This window comes from Hordeum vulgare, chromosome 7H (genome assembly GCF_904849725.1).
Source record: "Hordeum vulgare subsp. vulgare chromosome 7H, MorexV3_pseudomolecules_assembly, whole genome shotgun sequence".
Classification (NCBI taxonomy): domain Eukaryota; kingdom Viridiplantae; phylum Streptophyta; class Magnoliopsida; order Poales; family Poaceae; genus Hordeum; species Hordeum vulgare.
In genome coordinates this window covers 615,172,085-615,189,511 of record NC_058524.1, presented here as the reverse complement: position 1 = coordinate 615,189,511, position 17,427 = coordinate 615,172,085, and the positions used below count along the sequence as shown (strand labels likewise).

At 40.7% G+C, this 17,427-nt stretch overlaps 1 protein-coding gene and 1 pseudogene across 1 annotated transcript; both read left to right on the top strand.

Moving 5' to 3' along the window:
* Positions 1-1,930: 1,930 nt before the first annotated feature.
* On the top strand, positions 1,931-12,307 carry LOC123409531 (annotated as a pseudogene).
* Positions 12,308-15,626: 3,319 nt separating this feature from the next.
* On the top strand, positions 15,627-16,832 carry LOC123409530 (F-box/LRR-repeat protein At5g35995-like). The gene has a single exon (XM_045102400.1). It carries the CDS (start codon positions 15,627-15,629, stop codon positions 16,830-16,832), a length of 1,206 nt encoding a protein of 401 aa, XP_044958335.1.
* Positions 16,833-17,427: the final 595 nt, after the last annotated feature.

Below are 17,427 nucleotides of genomic sequence, written 5' to 3'. Positions count from 1 at the left end.
AACTGACCCAAACGGCAGGCAGTTTTGCCGTCTTGGATTAGCAAGAGAAGACGACAAAAATTAATCTTTGTCGTCACGTACGTCGTTATGAAGACGGCAAAGACTAAAAACACAGGTGGCCTACCTCCGCGAGTGGAAAAAGAACACACCAGATAAAAAAACAATGAGCGCACCAGCCCCTCCCTCTCGCGACTGGTGGTTCCCTCCCTCTGGTGAAAATATCTAGGGTTCACAGCCGCCGTCGCCGGTGCCCTCCCCGGCCGCCGCCGCCGGTGCCCTCCCAGGCCGCCCTCGTCCGTCTGCGCGACATGGCGGGAGGGTAGGCCACCTCCGGTCGGGCCTCCCTCCACCACACCTCCGGTCGGTCCTCCCGCCAGTGCCCTCCCCGGCTGACGCCGCCGGTGCCCTCCCCGACCGCCGTCGTCCATCTGCGCGACATGGCGGGAGGGTAGGCCGCCCTCCGTGCCTGTCTCCGGTCGCCACCAAGCGGGAGTGTAGGTCGAACCACCGGTCGGGCCTCCCTCCAGCACCGCTAGTGCCCTCCCCGGCTGACGCCTCCGGTAGGCCTCCCTCCACCACACCTCCCAGTCGTCGTCGTCGGACCTCTAATTCCTGTAGTGTGTATGGCATTGCTTTGTTGATATTGCTATAGCTGATTCCTGTAGTGTGTATGGCATTACTTTATTGATATTTACTCTAATGCAGTCAGTGAGTGTATTAGTTCAAGTACTTTCTTGTGTTAAGTAATACATACTAGATAGTACTCCCTCCGTTAACATATATAAGATGTTCGAACTTTTTTTCTGAATCGGATGTATATAGACACGTTTTAGTGTGTTTATTCACTCATTTCAGTCCGTATATAGTCCATATTGAAATATCCAAAACATCTTGTATATGTGAATGGAGAAAGTATCATTTATCTGAGTTCTTGTTTTTATCCTAAATTTCTCAAATCCTTTTGCTCAGTATCGTTGGATTGCTTATACGGCCATTTCCATCGGATGTTGTTTTGTTGTCGCGTTCTTGATTGGAACAAAAGAGCCAGGGTAAGATGAAAACCTTATTTGGACATCTAGATTACAAAGTTATAGTCCCATGTTCTTTTGAAAATGTTCTTAACTTTTAGTATGTTTTCTTTTGTTTTATTTTCAGTTTGTTTCTAACTTTGAATTCTGTAGGTTAAATCAATTCTGTAGGTTTATCAGTTCAGTCTTACATGTGGTGTTACACATTACATGTATCCCTTAATTGTTTTTTACTATCCTTTTCTGTGTTGTAACTATCTTATGATTATGTTTGTTTCAATTTATGTAAGAGAACATTAAAATATACTAAGTAAGAACTACTAGAATTAAAAAATAATTTGATATACAGCAGAATCACTGAGTAAAAGAAATAACTTCAAAGGAGTGATAGAATAGTAGATAGATATCCTTCAGGAGAATCCTAGATAATCAACATACCTTTTTTTTGCACGGAAAAACAGTTTTCTGCGTGTTCTGTTCATAAAGGAGGAAATAATTTAATAATCTCCTTGGTTCTACCTTGAAATAACATAAGATAACTCTGTACTTATTTGGTTGCGTATGAAATCGATGGAGGATGACAGGTTCTCTATCAGTAGCAGGTTGCGTATTGTTCTTGTATTGCCATCGTAGTGTTGCAATTTTTGTGATAGTCTAGTTTCTGATTATTTCACTTATAATGTTAAGACTTTTTAGGCACATACTATTTTAATTCTCATAATATATCATCGTGTTCTTCTACATTCCCATAGGGACCTGTTCCTGAAAAGCCCAACTAAAAGCAACCCAAGGTCCTGGTGTTCCATTGAATATGTTGAATTTGAAAATTTATAAATGGTGTACTAAATGTAAACTTATTTCTCATGTAGGATAGGACTTGAATTTTGTAGTTGATTGCCAATAGACTGCCAAACATGGTGATGTCTCTGGACAATTTAAGGGGCTTCGCCTTAGCCACATCATCGAGTGCTTTTATTGGATCTAGCTTTGTGATCAAGAAGATTGGCCTGAAGAAAGCTGGGGACGTTGGGGTAAGAGCAGGTTGTGCCTCTCTCCTATATTTGTTTCAATGTTTTTTCATCGCAGACAAGATGAAAGATAAAGTTTTAATATTTGTACTGCTTTAATCCATTAATAATTAATCTACGCTTTTTACCCTCATGATTTATAGGTTCTGGAGGCTACTCATACTTATATGAACCGTTATGGTGGATAGGAATGGTAACTAGTAAGTATCACTTACACTGAGTTGTTTCTTTATGTGGTGGCGTTACAGCAAAGGCACTCAATAGAGATACTAACCCAATTTTCTTTTCTTTGTGGGGCAACACCCCACAAAAAAACTGAGTTTTGTTGCCACACAAATATCTTCGAATAGATGTATATTTTGGTAGATTTTACGTCGGGCATTAGATATCAGGTGAGGATAGTGTCCGTGCTTGTACCATTGATGAGAAGAAGGATGGTCACCTCCTTACAATACTAGAACACAGGAGCCTAGTTTCACTATAGTTTTATTTGGAATGAACAACATTTTCTAATGATATGATGTAGGCTTGAAGTAATGTTTATCGCTCTCTATTATTTCTTGCAGTGATTCTGGATGAGGTGGCCAATTTTGCAGCATATGCATTTGCTCCAGCAATACTTGTTACTCCTCTTGGAGCATTGAGCATCATATTTAGGTTTTCCACATGCCATCCTTCCTAAGCCATAATTCTGGTGAACTGATAATAGAATGTTTCCTTAATTCTCTTTCGTTCGTGCAGCGCAGTGCTAGCACACTTCATTTTGAATGAGAGGTTGCATATGTTTGGCGTGGTTGGTTGTGCATTGTGTGTTGTTGGTTCAGTTGATATAGTGTTGCATGCCCCAATGGAAAGAAAGATTGATTCAGTTAGCGAAATATGGCAACTTGCAACTGAACCAGGTATCTCTTTTCAAGTCCTTAAATAGTTCTTGCTGCCATTTCTCATAGTTTTCCCTTTGAACGAATGTTCATTGTGACCATGTGTCCTTAATAATATACTTTGCTTTATAACCAATTTACCATCAGTGGTTGTTTGAAACGCATTGTTCGGTAAACAATAGATGCAGTAATATTTTCTAATTCTCACCAGAGTTTTCCAGTTAGTTCCATATTTTTCCCAAGTAGGGCTCAGAAATATCTTGGCTACATTATTCGACAAAAAATATATCCTTCTGTTAGCCACTCGTTTTGTGCTTGTTCCCTTATAGTGTTTGCTATTGCTCATTCTTTTAATGGATGACAGTGCTCTAGTGCTACTGATTTGGCTTTAAAAACATAAAATGCTACATACAGGAATCGGTTCCAAAGTTAACAGTTCAATTTCTTTGCTTGTTTTGTGGACAAGACATGTTGTGTCATTCTACTAGAGTTAATACCATATATGTATATATGCACTATATTTGTGTGATACTTCCATAAAAACTATATGGTGTTACACCACCAAGAAAGTATCTGAGGGAAGTTGTTTCCCTTTGTGCAACATTCTTTATGTTTGTGGTTATGTTTTCGATCCCACTTTTTCAGTAAAATATTTATGTTATCAAATCCATTTTTGACATGCAACTATAATCGGTGCTGGCAGGTTTCATAGTCTATTCTTGCTTGGTTGTAGCTCTTGCACTTGTTTTAATGTTCTGGGTTGTTCACCATACCGAGCAAAGGAAAATGCTCGCATATGTTGCAATATGTTCACTATTCGGGTCTCTTACGGTAGGTTTGCAATACATCATACCAGGACATGAGTTGTTCAAATTGATTTATAATGCCCTGATGAAGTACTATATTTGGAACAGGTTATCAGTGTTAAGGCAGTGGCCAATGCTTTAAAGCTCTCATTTAATGGAGTGAACCAATTTGTCTACATCCAAACTTGTGATTATATGTTGTTTAGTGTAGCTGAATTATTTAAACAAGGTAAGCTTTCTCGTCATATTCGATCAACTCAAGTATACTGCCATACATATGAATTGATGGTTCTACGCATCTTTGAGATCTGCTATGGTTAGTGCCTCCATATCTCATTTACAAGTAGAGACCACTTGAGATCTTCATGATTTAGAGACCACTTGAAGCTATGTATTTGACCCATTTGAACCCATAGAATGACATAGCAAAATTGTTAATATGCTCTAATTGTTAATATCATGTCATTGTTTTTGGCGGGGTAGGGAACACCGATTTTACTTTTCCATCGCTATCATATGCTTAGGTAGCAGGCACGATTGCAACAACTAAATCTAAATCTTAAGTCCTGAACCTGCAAAAAGAAATTCAGAATAAATGAGTGCTAGAACATGAACCTGATGTAGATGCGAAAAATAATATTAATGTGATAGGTTGAGCGCTGGAGATCCATATCCCCACTCCCCTCTTCCAGGTTGAAAATTGGGAGAGACACGGATCTGTTTTCATATGGAGAGTTTGAGAAAGAGATGAGAGTTTGAGAGAGAGAGAGAGAGAGAGAGGGAGGGAGGGAGAGAAACCTGAGAGATCCATAGAGGCATACATGCCGAAATTACTTGCTCCAATTCGAGAGAGACGTGGATCTCTTTCTGAACAGAATATGAGGACAACCATGGATCAAGGGAGGGAGATTGCGGGAGAGAATATGATTGCTTCAGGTCGTTTTTTTAACTGGGAAAGAAAGAAATGCTGGAGATATATATATTTGAAGGCATCTCTTTTAATTTTTTCGTAACTTGTATTAGTTAATCTGAACCGTAATAACTTGGTCCCATCATTAGATGTACGGCTCGTTTCTGAACCGTACAGCTTTGATAATAGTTAATCTGAACCGTACAGCTCATTTTTTCCCTAACTTGTATTACTTAATCTCAACCGTAATCTGAATCGTACAGCTTTGATAATATGATATATGCTTCACATGTTGTTGAACTAAAATATATGTATTAATCCAGCAACATCAGACATAGGTGTCATATGTAGCAAATAATAGGTATATGATGTTAGCTGGTGATTGAAATTGATGTAAAGAAGAATAGTGGTATCCTATCTTATGGCTTTTCCATTTTTATATTTAAGTTAGAAAGATAGCAGACAATAACTAGTCTTTTGACGAAATCGTTTTCCCTTGGTTCTACAAGTCTGTAGTATTTCTATAGGCATAACCAGACTGTCAGACTTGGACCAATCTGATAAGTCTCAAAATATACTATGGCTATAACTCCCAGACATGATAATCAGGTCATTATACTTTACCTCGTATCTTTGGTAGTGGCTCCAACGGGAATTTCATCAGGCATCTAGCTAGTGAAAAAAAATCAGGACTCTTTGTGTGAATCTATAACTATTGACTGGCGACAAATTTCATTTAGGTACAAATGATTTAGCGCACCTTATTTTGTTGTTATGGACATGAAAATCTTTATTTATTGTGTGCCAAAATCTGACATATGTGCATGACTTCATTTTATAGGTTGTCGTATGGATGTTCTTTGGACTACGATATTGACATGAAGACATTTATCGTAATGCCAAATTTTATGTAGTAATGTCAAATATTATGACATAGATGTGCTATGGATTATGCTATATATACATGGATGTGCTATGGATTATGCTATATATACATGGATGTGCTATATGTTGTATGGATTATGGATGTGTTATATGTTGTATGGATTAAGGATGTTATATATATGATGTATGGATTAAGGATGTTATATATACGATGTATGGATTATGAATGTGTTATATGTATGGATTATGGATGTTATATATATGCTCTATGGATTATGTTATATTTATATATATGTTGTATGGATTTTGTTATATATTTATATATATGTTGTATGGATTATGGATGTGCTATGTTATATATGTATATATATGCTCTATGGATTATGTTATATATATTTATGTTGTATGGATTATGTTTTATATATATGTTGTATAGATTATGTTATATATATACATTATATATTTATGCTCTTTGCTGTCATGTTCATGACGGCAAATAAATGTGGCGCCCCCAACATGTGGTTTGCCGTCTTGTGTAACTTTAGAAGACGGTAAAAGTTTGGCATATTTTGCTGTCATGTACAGGTTCCGCAGACGGCAAAAAATGTGGCATATTTTGCTGTCATGTATAGGTTAGGAAGACGTAAAAAAAATGTCATATTTTGCTGTCATGTATAGGTTAGGAAGACGGTAAAAAAGGCTAACGTCGTCCGTTAGCTAGGCCATTCTGTCTTCTGACCATTTTTTTGCCGTCTATCAAAGTAGCTGACGGCAACATAATTCCACTGACGGCAAACATTTTACCGTCTGTTGTCCCGGTCGCTGACGGCAAAGACACCCTTTGCGGGCACATGGTCTGACGACATTATTTGCCGTCATTGACTGACGGCAAAAAATTTGCCGAGTGTAATTCGCTCTTTGCCGTCTGTAGCGTCCTCACGGTAAAATGCTCGATTCTGACAAATATATATTACAAAAAATATATCATTAAAAACTTTAGATTTTCTATTTTCTAATGATATAACTATCATATTAAACAATAGATTTTATATAAGTCAAATTAACGATCTAGGTACACGTGTGTGCCTTCTAAACTGTGACGGAGGTAGTACTTTTCATGCATTTAATGATTTTTTAGCTAAATGACCCTGAAATTGAAAAGCGCTATAAATGAACTCTAAAAAGGCTGAAACTTGGCATGGTACCATCATTTCACCCACATGGCATGAGCTAAATAGTTGTAAGGGTTATAGAAAAAACAGGATGCACTTCCTGTATAAACTGGACAAACCCTTTCGAAGTATCACAGTTCCGGATAAATACTCATCTCTTACAAAGGCATTTTATTTTTTTTAATCTTATTTCAACTTCAGTCTTTTTGTGTCCTCAATATGCATCATTCAAAGCCACCTCATAAATTTTCAACCCTTTCTCACCTCATTTGCTATTTTTCATGCATTAAACGATTTTTTAAGCTAAATGACCCTCAAATTGAAAAGCGGTACAAATGAACTCTGAAAAGGCTGAAACTTGGCATGGTATCATCATTTCATCCACATGGCATGTGCTAAAAAGTTGACAGGGTTATGGCAAAAACAGGATGCACTTTGTGTACAAACTGGACAATCCCTTTCGAAGTATCACGGTTCCGAACGAATACTCATCTCTCACAAAGGCATTTCATTTTTTAATCTTATTTCAACTCCAGACTTTTTGTACCCTAAATATGCATCATTCAAAGGCACCTCATAAATTTTCAACCCTTTTCTCACCTCATTTGCTATTTTTCATGCAATTAATGATTTTCTTTTAGCTAAATGACCCTGAAATTGAAAAATGCTACAAATGAACTCTGAAAAGGCTGAAACTTGGCATGGTATCATCATTTCACCCACATGGCATGAGCTAAAAAGTTGGGAGGGTTACGGAAAAAATAGGATGAACTTGGTGTGCAAACTGGACAATCCTTTTGGAAATATCAGGGTTCCGGACGAATACTCGTCTCTTATAAAGGCACTTCGCTTTTTTAATCTTATTTCAACTCCAAACTTTTTCCGTTGTCAATATGCATCATTCAAAGCCACCTCATAAATTGTCAACCCTTTCTCACCTCATTTTCTATTTTCCATGCATTTAATGATTGTTTTAGCTAAATGGCCCTGAAATTGAAAAACGCTACAAATGAACTCTGAAAAGGCTGAAACTTGGCATGGTATCATCATTTCACCCATAGGGAATGCGCTAAAAAGTTGAGAGTGTTACGGCAAAAACAGGATGCACTTCGTGTACAAACTAAACTTTTTCTTTCGAAGTATGAGGGTTCCGGACAAGTACTCATCTCTTACAAAGCATTTCATTTTTTAATAACCTAAAAATTACCAATTTAATATAATTATAATACACACTAATATTAAACATCATATAAAAGAATGACCAAAAAATCTATTTTAAAGTGAAGTTATTCACAAACTAGGGATTCACACAAATTTCAAAAAAAATCAAATTAAAATATGTAAATTTGAAAATTACTAGCACTAATATAATTTTTTAGTTTTTTTGACCTAAACCAAAAAGATTTATTCAAAATCTATAAATAGTCTAACAGTTATTTCAAATTTAAAAATAAAAATTGTCTTGTTTATAAAAACAAAAACAATAAAAAATAAAAAATAGGCTTTTAGTCCCGGCAACCGGGACTAAAGGTCCCTTCCCGCGTAGAATTTGGGTCGTAGAAAATAGACCTTTAATCCTGGTTGGTGTCTACAACAGGGACTAAAGGTGCCTGCCAGTGGGCCGGGCGCCCCACCTTTAGTCCCAGTTGGTGGCTGGAGCCAAGACTAAAGAGTCTTTAGTCCCGGTTAGATCCACAAACCGGGACTAAAGGTCCCTGGCATATAACCGCAACCTTCTCCCCTTCCCAATCAACCACCATTTTCACAAAGAACACAGAGCAGACCGCCGCTGCCCTCTCCACCGTGACGCCGTCAGGCTGCACATTTTCGCCGGCGACCCATGCGCCCTCGATGTCGCCGTCCGGTCGGTCTGCTCCAAGCGCCGGCAGCGCCGCCACTCCTCCGTGGGCGCCTGCCTCAATCCCCACCCGCTCGATCTTCCAAGCGCCACCGCGGCCCGAGCCCGCGTCGGCACCGCTCCTCCCCGCCTCCGATGTCGTCCTCCGTCTCCGGCCGCTCATCCCGCGTCGCTCCTCCCCGCCTCCGGTGCCCTCCTCCATCTCCGGCAGGTGAGCCTCCCCTTTGCATGTTCACAGAGATCAAATTTGGAGAAACTTCACCAACAGTAATTCTTCAATTGTTTACCCCTAATTCATGATGTTATATATCCATGAATATATACTTTTATGATACGATGTTCTACAAAAGATTGGCATATATATCTAAATAATTTGAATGCATGCTATGCGAGTAGGTGATTCGCCACATTATGTGTTCACCAGATCTTGAAATATCAGTCTATGGTTAAAAAAGCGTGAGCCAGCTAACACGAGGAGAAAATTGGCCACCTATCGGGTCTCCTCGTTTGTTGTGACTAGTAAAAGGACCCGTGTGTTGCACCGGGTGTACAAAAAATATATATATGCCTAGACAGTTGGAAAAAACTACCAAAAGGGTTCGTGCGTTGCAACGGATGTATAGACAACATATTGTTAATAAAGATCTCCATGCACACCAAGCAACATTGTGTGACTTTTTTACCATTATAAAACACATTTTGATTTTTGAATTTTTTTTCTCCATCTTTTCCACGAAGCTAAAAAGTTCAAAGTATCTGTGCATCAATTATTTTAATATGTATTCGTTCAGCCCCCTTCATTTCTTTTACCGTGCGCATCATTTTCCTTTTTCTGTCACCTCGTGTCCGTTTTTCCTTTATTTCTTCGTTGTAACCCTTCCTTATTTCCTTTGTATTAAACCTTACAAGAAGGTATCTACACGGTCAACATAGAGTGACCGCAAGGGGTTGGGGTTGGGGGAGGCAATCAAGGGGGAAGTGGGTCATGGCCAATCAAAGGAGATTATGTGTACCTGAGTTGGTGTCCACATATAAACAGTTCAACGGCACTCCACATATAAGGTGGTTAAGGGGCAGCTCCAGAAAAGACAATCCCTGGTTTTCAGTTCTTCTAGGTTGCAGAGCACGCAGTTCGAATCCTCAGTGACATTGAATGTTATGCCTAAGAAGCATGCCAGTGGTGCTGGGTCTATCATTCTGGAGGAGCTATGCAAAGGCCTTAAGCTTGCAAGTGCATTTGCAGGTCTGAATCCGCTTTATAGGTGTGAGCCTGGAGGAAAAGGAAGAATAGCCCCGTAGATGGTGCAAATGCCATTGCTTTCCTTAGGTAAACATGATGGTCGAGGAGGAGCTGTTGGAGATCGTATGTTCATCAACGACTAGAAATTGGGGGGGTATGATTGCGTGTTGTAAAAAGGCTATTCTGTCATGCAGTATTAAATGCACTCTATTTGGTTTACAGTCCCGTGCATTGCAACGGTAAATAAAAATATTACGTCGTAGCCAAATAAGTATGGCTCAATATCCTCACATATGAGTGTTCTCTATTTTTCTAATTTACCACGATGGCCCATCATATTATCACTTTTTTTTGCCATCCTTCGTTGATGATGGCCCCGGTGTCCATGTTATCAAATTTTGTAACATTTTATAAAATTTCACACACATTTTCTTTGAATTCATGGATATGTTTTGAATACATCATCATTTTCAAAATCTTGAATGTTTTATATTGGATGAATATATTTTTCGAAATTGTGAATTCTTTTACGATATCGGAACAATTCTTTAAAATCATCAACATTTTTTAGTCCGTGAACATTTTATGTTTTCCTGAAAGTTTATTTAAATTACCAAACATTTTATGATTTCATGATTCGTTTTTCCAAAACTTAAAACCTTTTAAATACAGAATTTTGAAAAATTCTGAATTAATTTATAGAAGAAAAATAAATTGAAATAAGAAACATTTTATATTTTCCAGAATATATTTGTCGAAATTTTGAATTATTTTATAATATGCAAACTGTTTTTTGAAAATCATAAACAATTTTGAATTCCGCAAACAATTTATGATTTCCTGATCCTTCTTTTGAATTTCTAGACATTTTATGATTTCCTGAACATTTTTTCTATGTTTTGAATACATGATCATTTTCAAATCATGAACGTTCTATATTTTCTAAATATATTTTTGAAAATTGTGGATTCTTTTATAATATGCAAAAAAAATCAAAACTCGAAACTTTTAAAATTGGAATGTTGAAAAGTTCCGAATTAAATAAAAGAATATATTTTTGAAAATTGTGGATTCTTTTATAATATGCAAACAGTTTTTCAAAACTCGAAACTTTTAAATTTGGAATTTTGAAAAGTTCCGAATTAATTAAAAGAAGGCAACAAACAAATTGAAATAATAAAACAGAAAATCCGATGAAAAAGGTGTTGTTCAGGAATCGAACCTGGGATTCCTGGATGGAGTAGCGGCACTAAAGCCAATAGGCCAAGCTAGCTGTTGTTGCTTTCGAAGGTCTCGCCCCGTCTTTTAAGTACTGATACGGACGGTGACTTTGACAGATTCGAAAATTGAATCGTTTTCTGCACTTATGGGTGGCATAGTGGGTAATTTAATACAACATTAGGGCAATTTTAATGACGTACCACAGAAGCAATAGGTGCTTTATTAATAGGTAAAGATTGAAGTGGGTTCCACGGACGTGGAAACGGGCCAAAGGACATGGCCACCTAATGGCAAGTGGATGAGACCGAGCGCAAGGGCATGTAGCCAATCCAATACAATAAGCTACCCGAGAATGGCGCTCGCTGGTTGTGTCCATGTTGACATAGACACACTGTATGTCCGGTCATTCCCGATTTGCTTGTTGATGCTGCCTGCAATCATATATTGAGAGAGTTCAATACAATAAGCAACGCGAGAATGGCGCTCGCTGGTTGTGTCCACGTTGACATAGGCACAATGTTTGTCCGGTCACTCTCGATTTGCTTGTCGATGATGCATGCAATCATATATTGAGAGAGAGACTCGGGTATTCCTTCCCCATGTACGCCTGCCCCAGCCCCTTCCCTCCCGATGCACGCCACCTCCTTTCTTCCACTTTATCTCATCCGCTGGCAAAGGGACGGCGTCCTCAAGGCATGAGTGCGGAGATCTTGCTGGTGCCGCTAGCCACTAGCCGCTAGGGTGTCTGGGCATGGTGGGGGTGGGGGGGAAGCTTCTTCCAGCGGATGACGTGAGAGCCTCGGCCTAGTGGCAGTGCAGAACGTACCTGCCGATGAGGCCGTCGCCAAGGTGCCCAAGAAACTCAAGGATGGGTGCACGCATCGTCAATGCCTCCAGCCTTGGCCGCGTATGTGGCAGCAGCAGGGACATCCACTCATGGCACTGACAGTGGCATGGCACATGAGCATCTTCCCGGAGGCGGAGGCGGTGACTCCTCATGCACCTGGCGATGGCCGATGGAGCAATCCGGTCGACCTTCTTGATGTGGGTTTCCTCACTATGCTATGACCACCTCATCTGCAGGTCATTGGTGTTCATGTCCTATTCAGCAGCGGCGAGATATGGTAGGAGAGGTTGGATGTTGTCACGAGGTGTTCCCCTTCTGCATTCCAGGTGTTTGATGGTATGCCTATACTGATTGTTTGCTCCCCTTTTCCTCTATAGGTGGACGAGTGCTACGAGCTTGCAGTTCCTGAAGTTTTACTTGCAACCGGTTAAGGTTTTTCTCTGACTATTCCTCCAAGATTTCTTTTTTGTTACAACTTACAAGTGTTCATTTGTTTGTGAAAAGAGAGAGGTAGGAAATGAAGTGCTGGACTAGCTATTGCGATGGGGGAGGAATCTAAGAGATTAGAGGAGATGAGTTGGCAAAGATTCAGGTGATGTTCTTGCTGCTAATGTGTATGCGGCTGAAAAGTCAAAGAGTAGGAGAGATTTTTTTGATGCTAATGGATGTACGAAGAGAGAGGGGTGATGTTGCTTATTTATTACTGTACCTATTAGAATCGGTCGCCCTATGGGTTTGTTCGCGCATTTTATTGATCTGGGATGATTTTGTGTCCTTTTAACTGATGCATGTCGTGTGTTGGTTGTGTAGGGATTCCACCATTATCAGAAAGATGCGATAATTTTACGAGTCCATATTTTATGTCTAAATCTGCAAATTATATGATGTGTAACATGACGATGTAGCTGAATGGAATGAGGTTATTTTTTCCTCTTTCTAAATTTCTTGGTTTCTTTATTCTATATGGATTAATATTGTTCTGTGCGCTACCTTGTGCTTGTGATCTTCATGTCGAAAAGGCAGTACGAACAGTTAATTAGAGGATCCTAGCTCTCAGGTTCCCACTGGTTTCTGAAGGAGAGAAGTTTACAACTTCCATTTGGATTCGTTCAGTGTCCACATCTCTAGACATGGATCTCATCTACCTCATTTATATGATGGTTCAAAGGTTAAATGTATGCTCTTGATAACTTTTTAAGTATATCTATCTAATGGGCACTGAAGTTGTAGGTTTTTTGTATTCTAATTCGGTTGAGATACAATGATTGTTACTCCGCTTGCTGATGTGTGATTTGGTGTAGGAGTAAAGCACAAAATGGTGAAATTATGAATTTAATGTACTGTTCATAGCCCATTCTTTGTTGTTTAGTAGTTTATTTCAAGACCGCAGCTCATTTTATATATGTTGGATGAATAGCTCCCTTAATTATTGTAGTATTTGCTAACCAAGATGCCTTTTTTGCATTGTCACATATTGATAGTCCTATTTAAAGGACCGAGGAGAAACTTCAGCGCTTGTACTACTCAGTTTCCATAGTAGTTATGCGCTTTCTCTGAAATCAGAAGAGTCAAATACCAAAATTGTGTTGGTTCTTATCCTTTTGTTAATGACTTGTTCTAACTATATGGTTAGCATGAATTATATTTCATTAACAAGTGATACAATGTTACTTCAAGTTGATTGGTTCTTATCTTGTATTTCATTAAAAAAGACAACATAACTATGTACTCGTTCATGTGTTTGTAGGTACTCATATCAATCCAATTAATCAGCTTCATATCTAGCCGGTTAGAAGAAGCAAGGCCTCCGTATGAAGGGCAAACAAAGTAACATGCATTTCTGATGAAGCTCAAGGAGGGGGGTCTTGTCGTCGAGATCGTATCAGAGTGTGTACTGATATTATTCTTTTCATATTGATGTATGTTGCTCTCTCTAGATGAATCATCACCTCCTGAAAATTCATTTTTTCAGTGTTGAAGATGTTGTAGCAGCTCACAATTATAGGGAGACATGACTCACCGGCCCGATCATTCTGCTAGCATCTGTTTGTTTTTAGAATTATCCAGATCAGTTTCATGTGCATGTGTGAAGGCAGAGGTGTGTGCTTGGTACAAATAAGAGAGTAGAAGGGGCGCCTTCCACTTGGCACCGCCCAACTTCTTCTCAGGCGGCGCCACGGGTGGCGCCCCAACCTCTAGTTCCCACGCAAGCTAGTGCTAGTGGCATGGACCGAATTCGTGAAGTTTCATTGGCAGCCATTGAATATTCAGGATTGTTTATGCCACCAACCAAATTTTCCCTTGTCGAAAATCCGCTCATCATGATCAACACACGCACACCGACGAGAGGAGACGATGAACGCATGACAACACATAACTTGATGTAATAGGCTCACTTCATTGATGATTTCGAACGATTGATGGTTTATACTGCAATCAATGCTTTCTTGACAGCTCTAGCATCACCAGTTATCGATTAACCATAAAGATACATTCAAGATAACAATTTGCGAAATATAAGAAACCCATAGTAAATATTGAATAACGAAAAAAGGAGGGTTCCTTGTTGTTGATATATAGGGCTGGGCCTTGGACCAATCAAATAATTTCAGAAAAAATCTCTGAGGGCCCATATGGATCATATGACAATGGATGTGGTGGAAAGTTTAGTCACCGTTAGTGGAGAAAGAGTTGGACCTTCTTATAAGGGATTATCTTTCACATGACATTGGAGCTTGAGAAGAGAAATGGTTTCCGTGCATTCCTTCTCCGCGGGTTAAGGGAATGAGCCGAGCCGAGCTCACACATATTTCTCTAGGATCCTGTACGAAAGAGGGACGATTAGGTTTTTAGGAGCGTCTCCTATGCGACTGCTCGCCTTCGTCACCGTCATGGCCATCGAAGCCGACCGACTTGCTTCCGACAAGGCGGTTGTTGACAAGAAAGGCTTCCACTGCTATAACTAGGGAATACTACGTTTCTTTTGGCTCATCAATGTGTACGATGTTTATCCCGCTACTCCTTATTTCTGTCTTAGCAGTAGTAGCCATGTTCATAAATGTTTCTACTATATGCGTGGTACGTGTTTATCTAGGTCAGAATCTATGTGATTAATTCTATCAAAGTCATGTTCATGATTTATTTGTGAATTAAATTAATCAAATATTGCTAATATACTCAACTTACGACTTTTCAGATTTCTCTTCTCCCTTTCATTCTTGATTAGAACGTATCCACAAGCTCGTGCCATCCCGTGAGCAGATCATGTGTTGTACAAGACTCGCTCCGTGTTGCTGGAAACATGAGAGCTAAACCCTATGGATGCACTCGCAAAAAAAAGAAAAAAAAACTACTGATCCACACTATGCTATGATCGCATGTGGTCGACAGAAGACGTAAGCTCGTTACTTAGCCTAAACGACGAGCGCCGGTGAACTTTTTTCTTTTCTAAGGGCATGTACAATAGTGCTATCTTAGAAGGACCACATATGATAAATGATGAGGTGGAGGAGAGAGAACTTTAAAAAAAGGTTTTGCCTTCTCTTATTTAAAACAAGATAAGAGGTGATCTTTTAGAACAATATGTCTCATCATGTTTTTAGAAAATAACTAATTATTGTCAAATCAGACTACCACCATGATAATGTTTTTTCTTGGGAAGGTCCATCATCTACGTAATTGGCTGCAGCTTACGTAATTCGCTACTCAAGTACTTAGGGTTTTTGTTTTGCTTCGCTTTGCAGAGCTTCAATGGAGTGGAGATCGGGGCGGCGTCGTCGCCTCCGTTCCTCCTCCCCGACAGATGAGGATGGCATCAGCGCCCTCCCCGACGACCTGCTCCTCCTCGTCCTCGCCCGCCTCCGCTGTACCCGCGAGGCCGCGCGCACCGGCGTCCTCTCCCGCAGGTGGCGCGGCCTCTGGACCCGCCTCCACGAGATCGTCTTCCACGATCTTCCGCTCCCCTCGCTCGAACCGGCGCTCGGCCGGGTCGACTCTCCCGCGGTCTCCCTCCTCGAAATCCGCGTCCCCGACGCCGACGGCACCAAACCCCACGCCGAGGACCCTGGTTTCAACTCGCTGCTGCGCGCCGCCGCGCGGCTCGCGCCGGAGGAGTTCGTCTTCCGCACCACATTGGGCTTGCCCGATGACCGCTCAGTCGTCGTCGACCTGCCTTGCTTCCACCGCACCACCTCCATCGTCATGGACACCTATCTCATCACCCTCCGCGTGCCCGCCGGCGTCGATTTCCCCGCGCTCCAGACGCTGTCTCTGTCGGGCAGGGTCCGGGTCTCCTATCTCGACCCCTTGCTCTCCTGCTGCCCGCGCTTGCGCACGCTCCGGCTGCGCAGCATTGTCGGCGTGGGCGGCCTGACGGTCAGCTCGCCGTCGCTGCAGGAGCTCATCATCGTCGGCCTGTACCAAAGGAAGCACCGTATCGACATCGTCGCCCCCATGCTCAAGCAATTGACCATGTCCTTTCTCTCCTCGGGTGTCGCCAGCATCTCCGTCTTGGCACCAATGGCGGAGAAGGTCATGTGGGACTGCGGGTACAGCAAGGCCCGTGTTGTGTTTGCGTTTGGTTTTTGGCGACTTGATCAGGTGACGCTACGGACGGGGGAGGGACAAGCACGTCTCCCTTCACTGCAGATTTGTGCCCACGCCGTACGTGCGTCTCTTCAAAGCTTCGACCAAACTAAATATGTGAATGATGTATATACATCTGATCCCGTGAAATTGTTTTTCCAGACGTCGAGTGTTTTGGGGACGGAAGAGCATACCTTTGCAGAGGAGATAGAGAAGCACATGATTGCTAGGTTTTCTGTTCTGGAACTACATCTCACAACGAATGGACATGCTTTTGGAGCGCTCGTGTTTCATCTCCTAGGGATGGCCCGAATCTGTCGTTCTATACGGAGGCTTAAGGTCATCCTAGAGAGATCAACGGTAATTCTCTGATTTAGTTATATACCTTAATAAGAATATATTGTGTAGTAGTTCACCTATATGTGTAATAATATTTGGTTTTAGGTGGAAGAAGAATGCCCATTTGATTGTTTTTGTGAGCCTTGGAACTGGAGATCTCAAACTATCTCCTTGTCCGCTCTAGAGGAAGTGGAGATCAAAGGGTATCAAGGACACGGTCAGGAGGTTGATCTCTTGAAACTGATAATCCAATGTGCGCCGATGCTTAAAAAGACGACAATGAAGTTGTCAGAGGAGACCTCAGCAAGTAATGATGGATGCGCAAAGATTTAGAACATCGTCAAGGCATATTCTTCCGTGCAGTGCAATGTTTACTATAACTCCGGCGAGTACATATGTTTGGCATGCATTATTAGCATGAGCACTGCTGCAAAACCATAGAGTTTAGTTGTGCATGTGTCCCATTCATTACTATCTAGCTAAACGTGTGCTATATGTTTATGAATTTTTGTGCTCAGCCCTCATATTTCGATGGCCATGAGAAAGGATGTTCTTGTCGGTGCGCACCAATTCAATATTTTTGCGTGGTCTTACCCTACCTAATTTGCTCTTTTGCATTTTGTAATCT

Excerpts from the sequence above, each read along its gene's own strand:
- LOC123409530 (XM_045102400.1), top strand. The coding sequence starts at position 15,627 with ATGGAGTGGAGATCGGGGCGGCGTCGTCGCCTCCGTTCCTCCTCCCCG.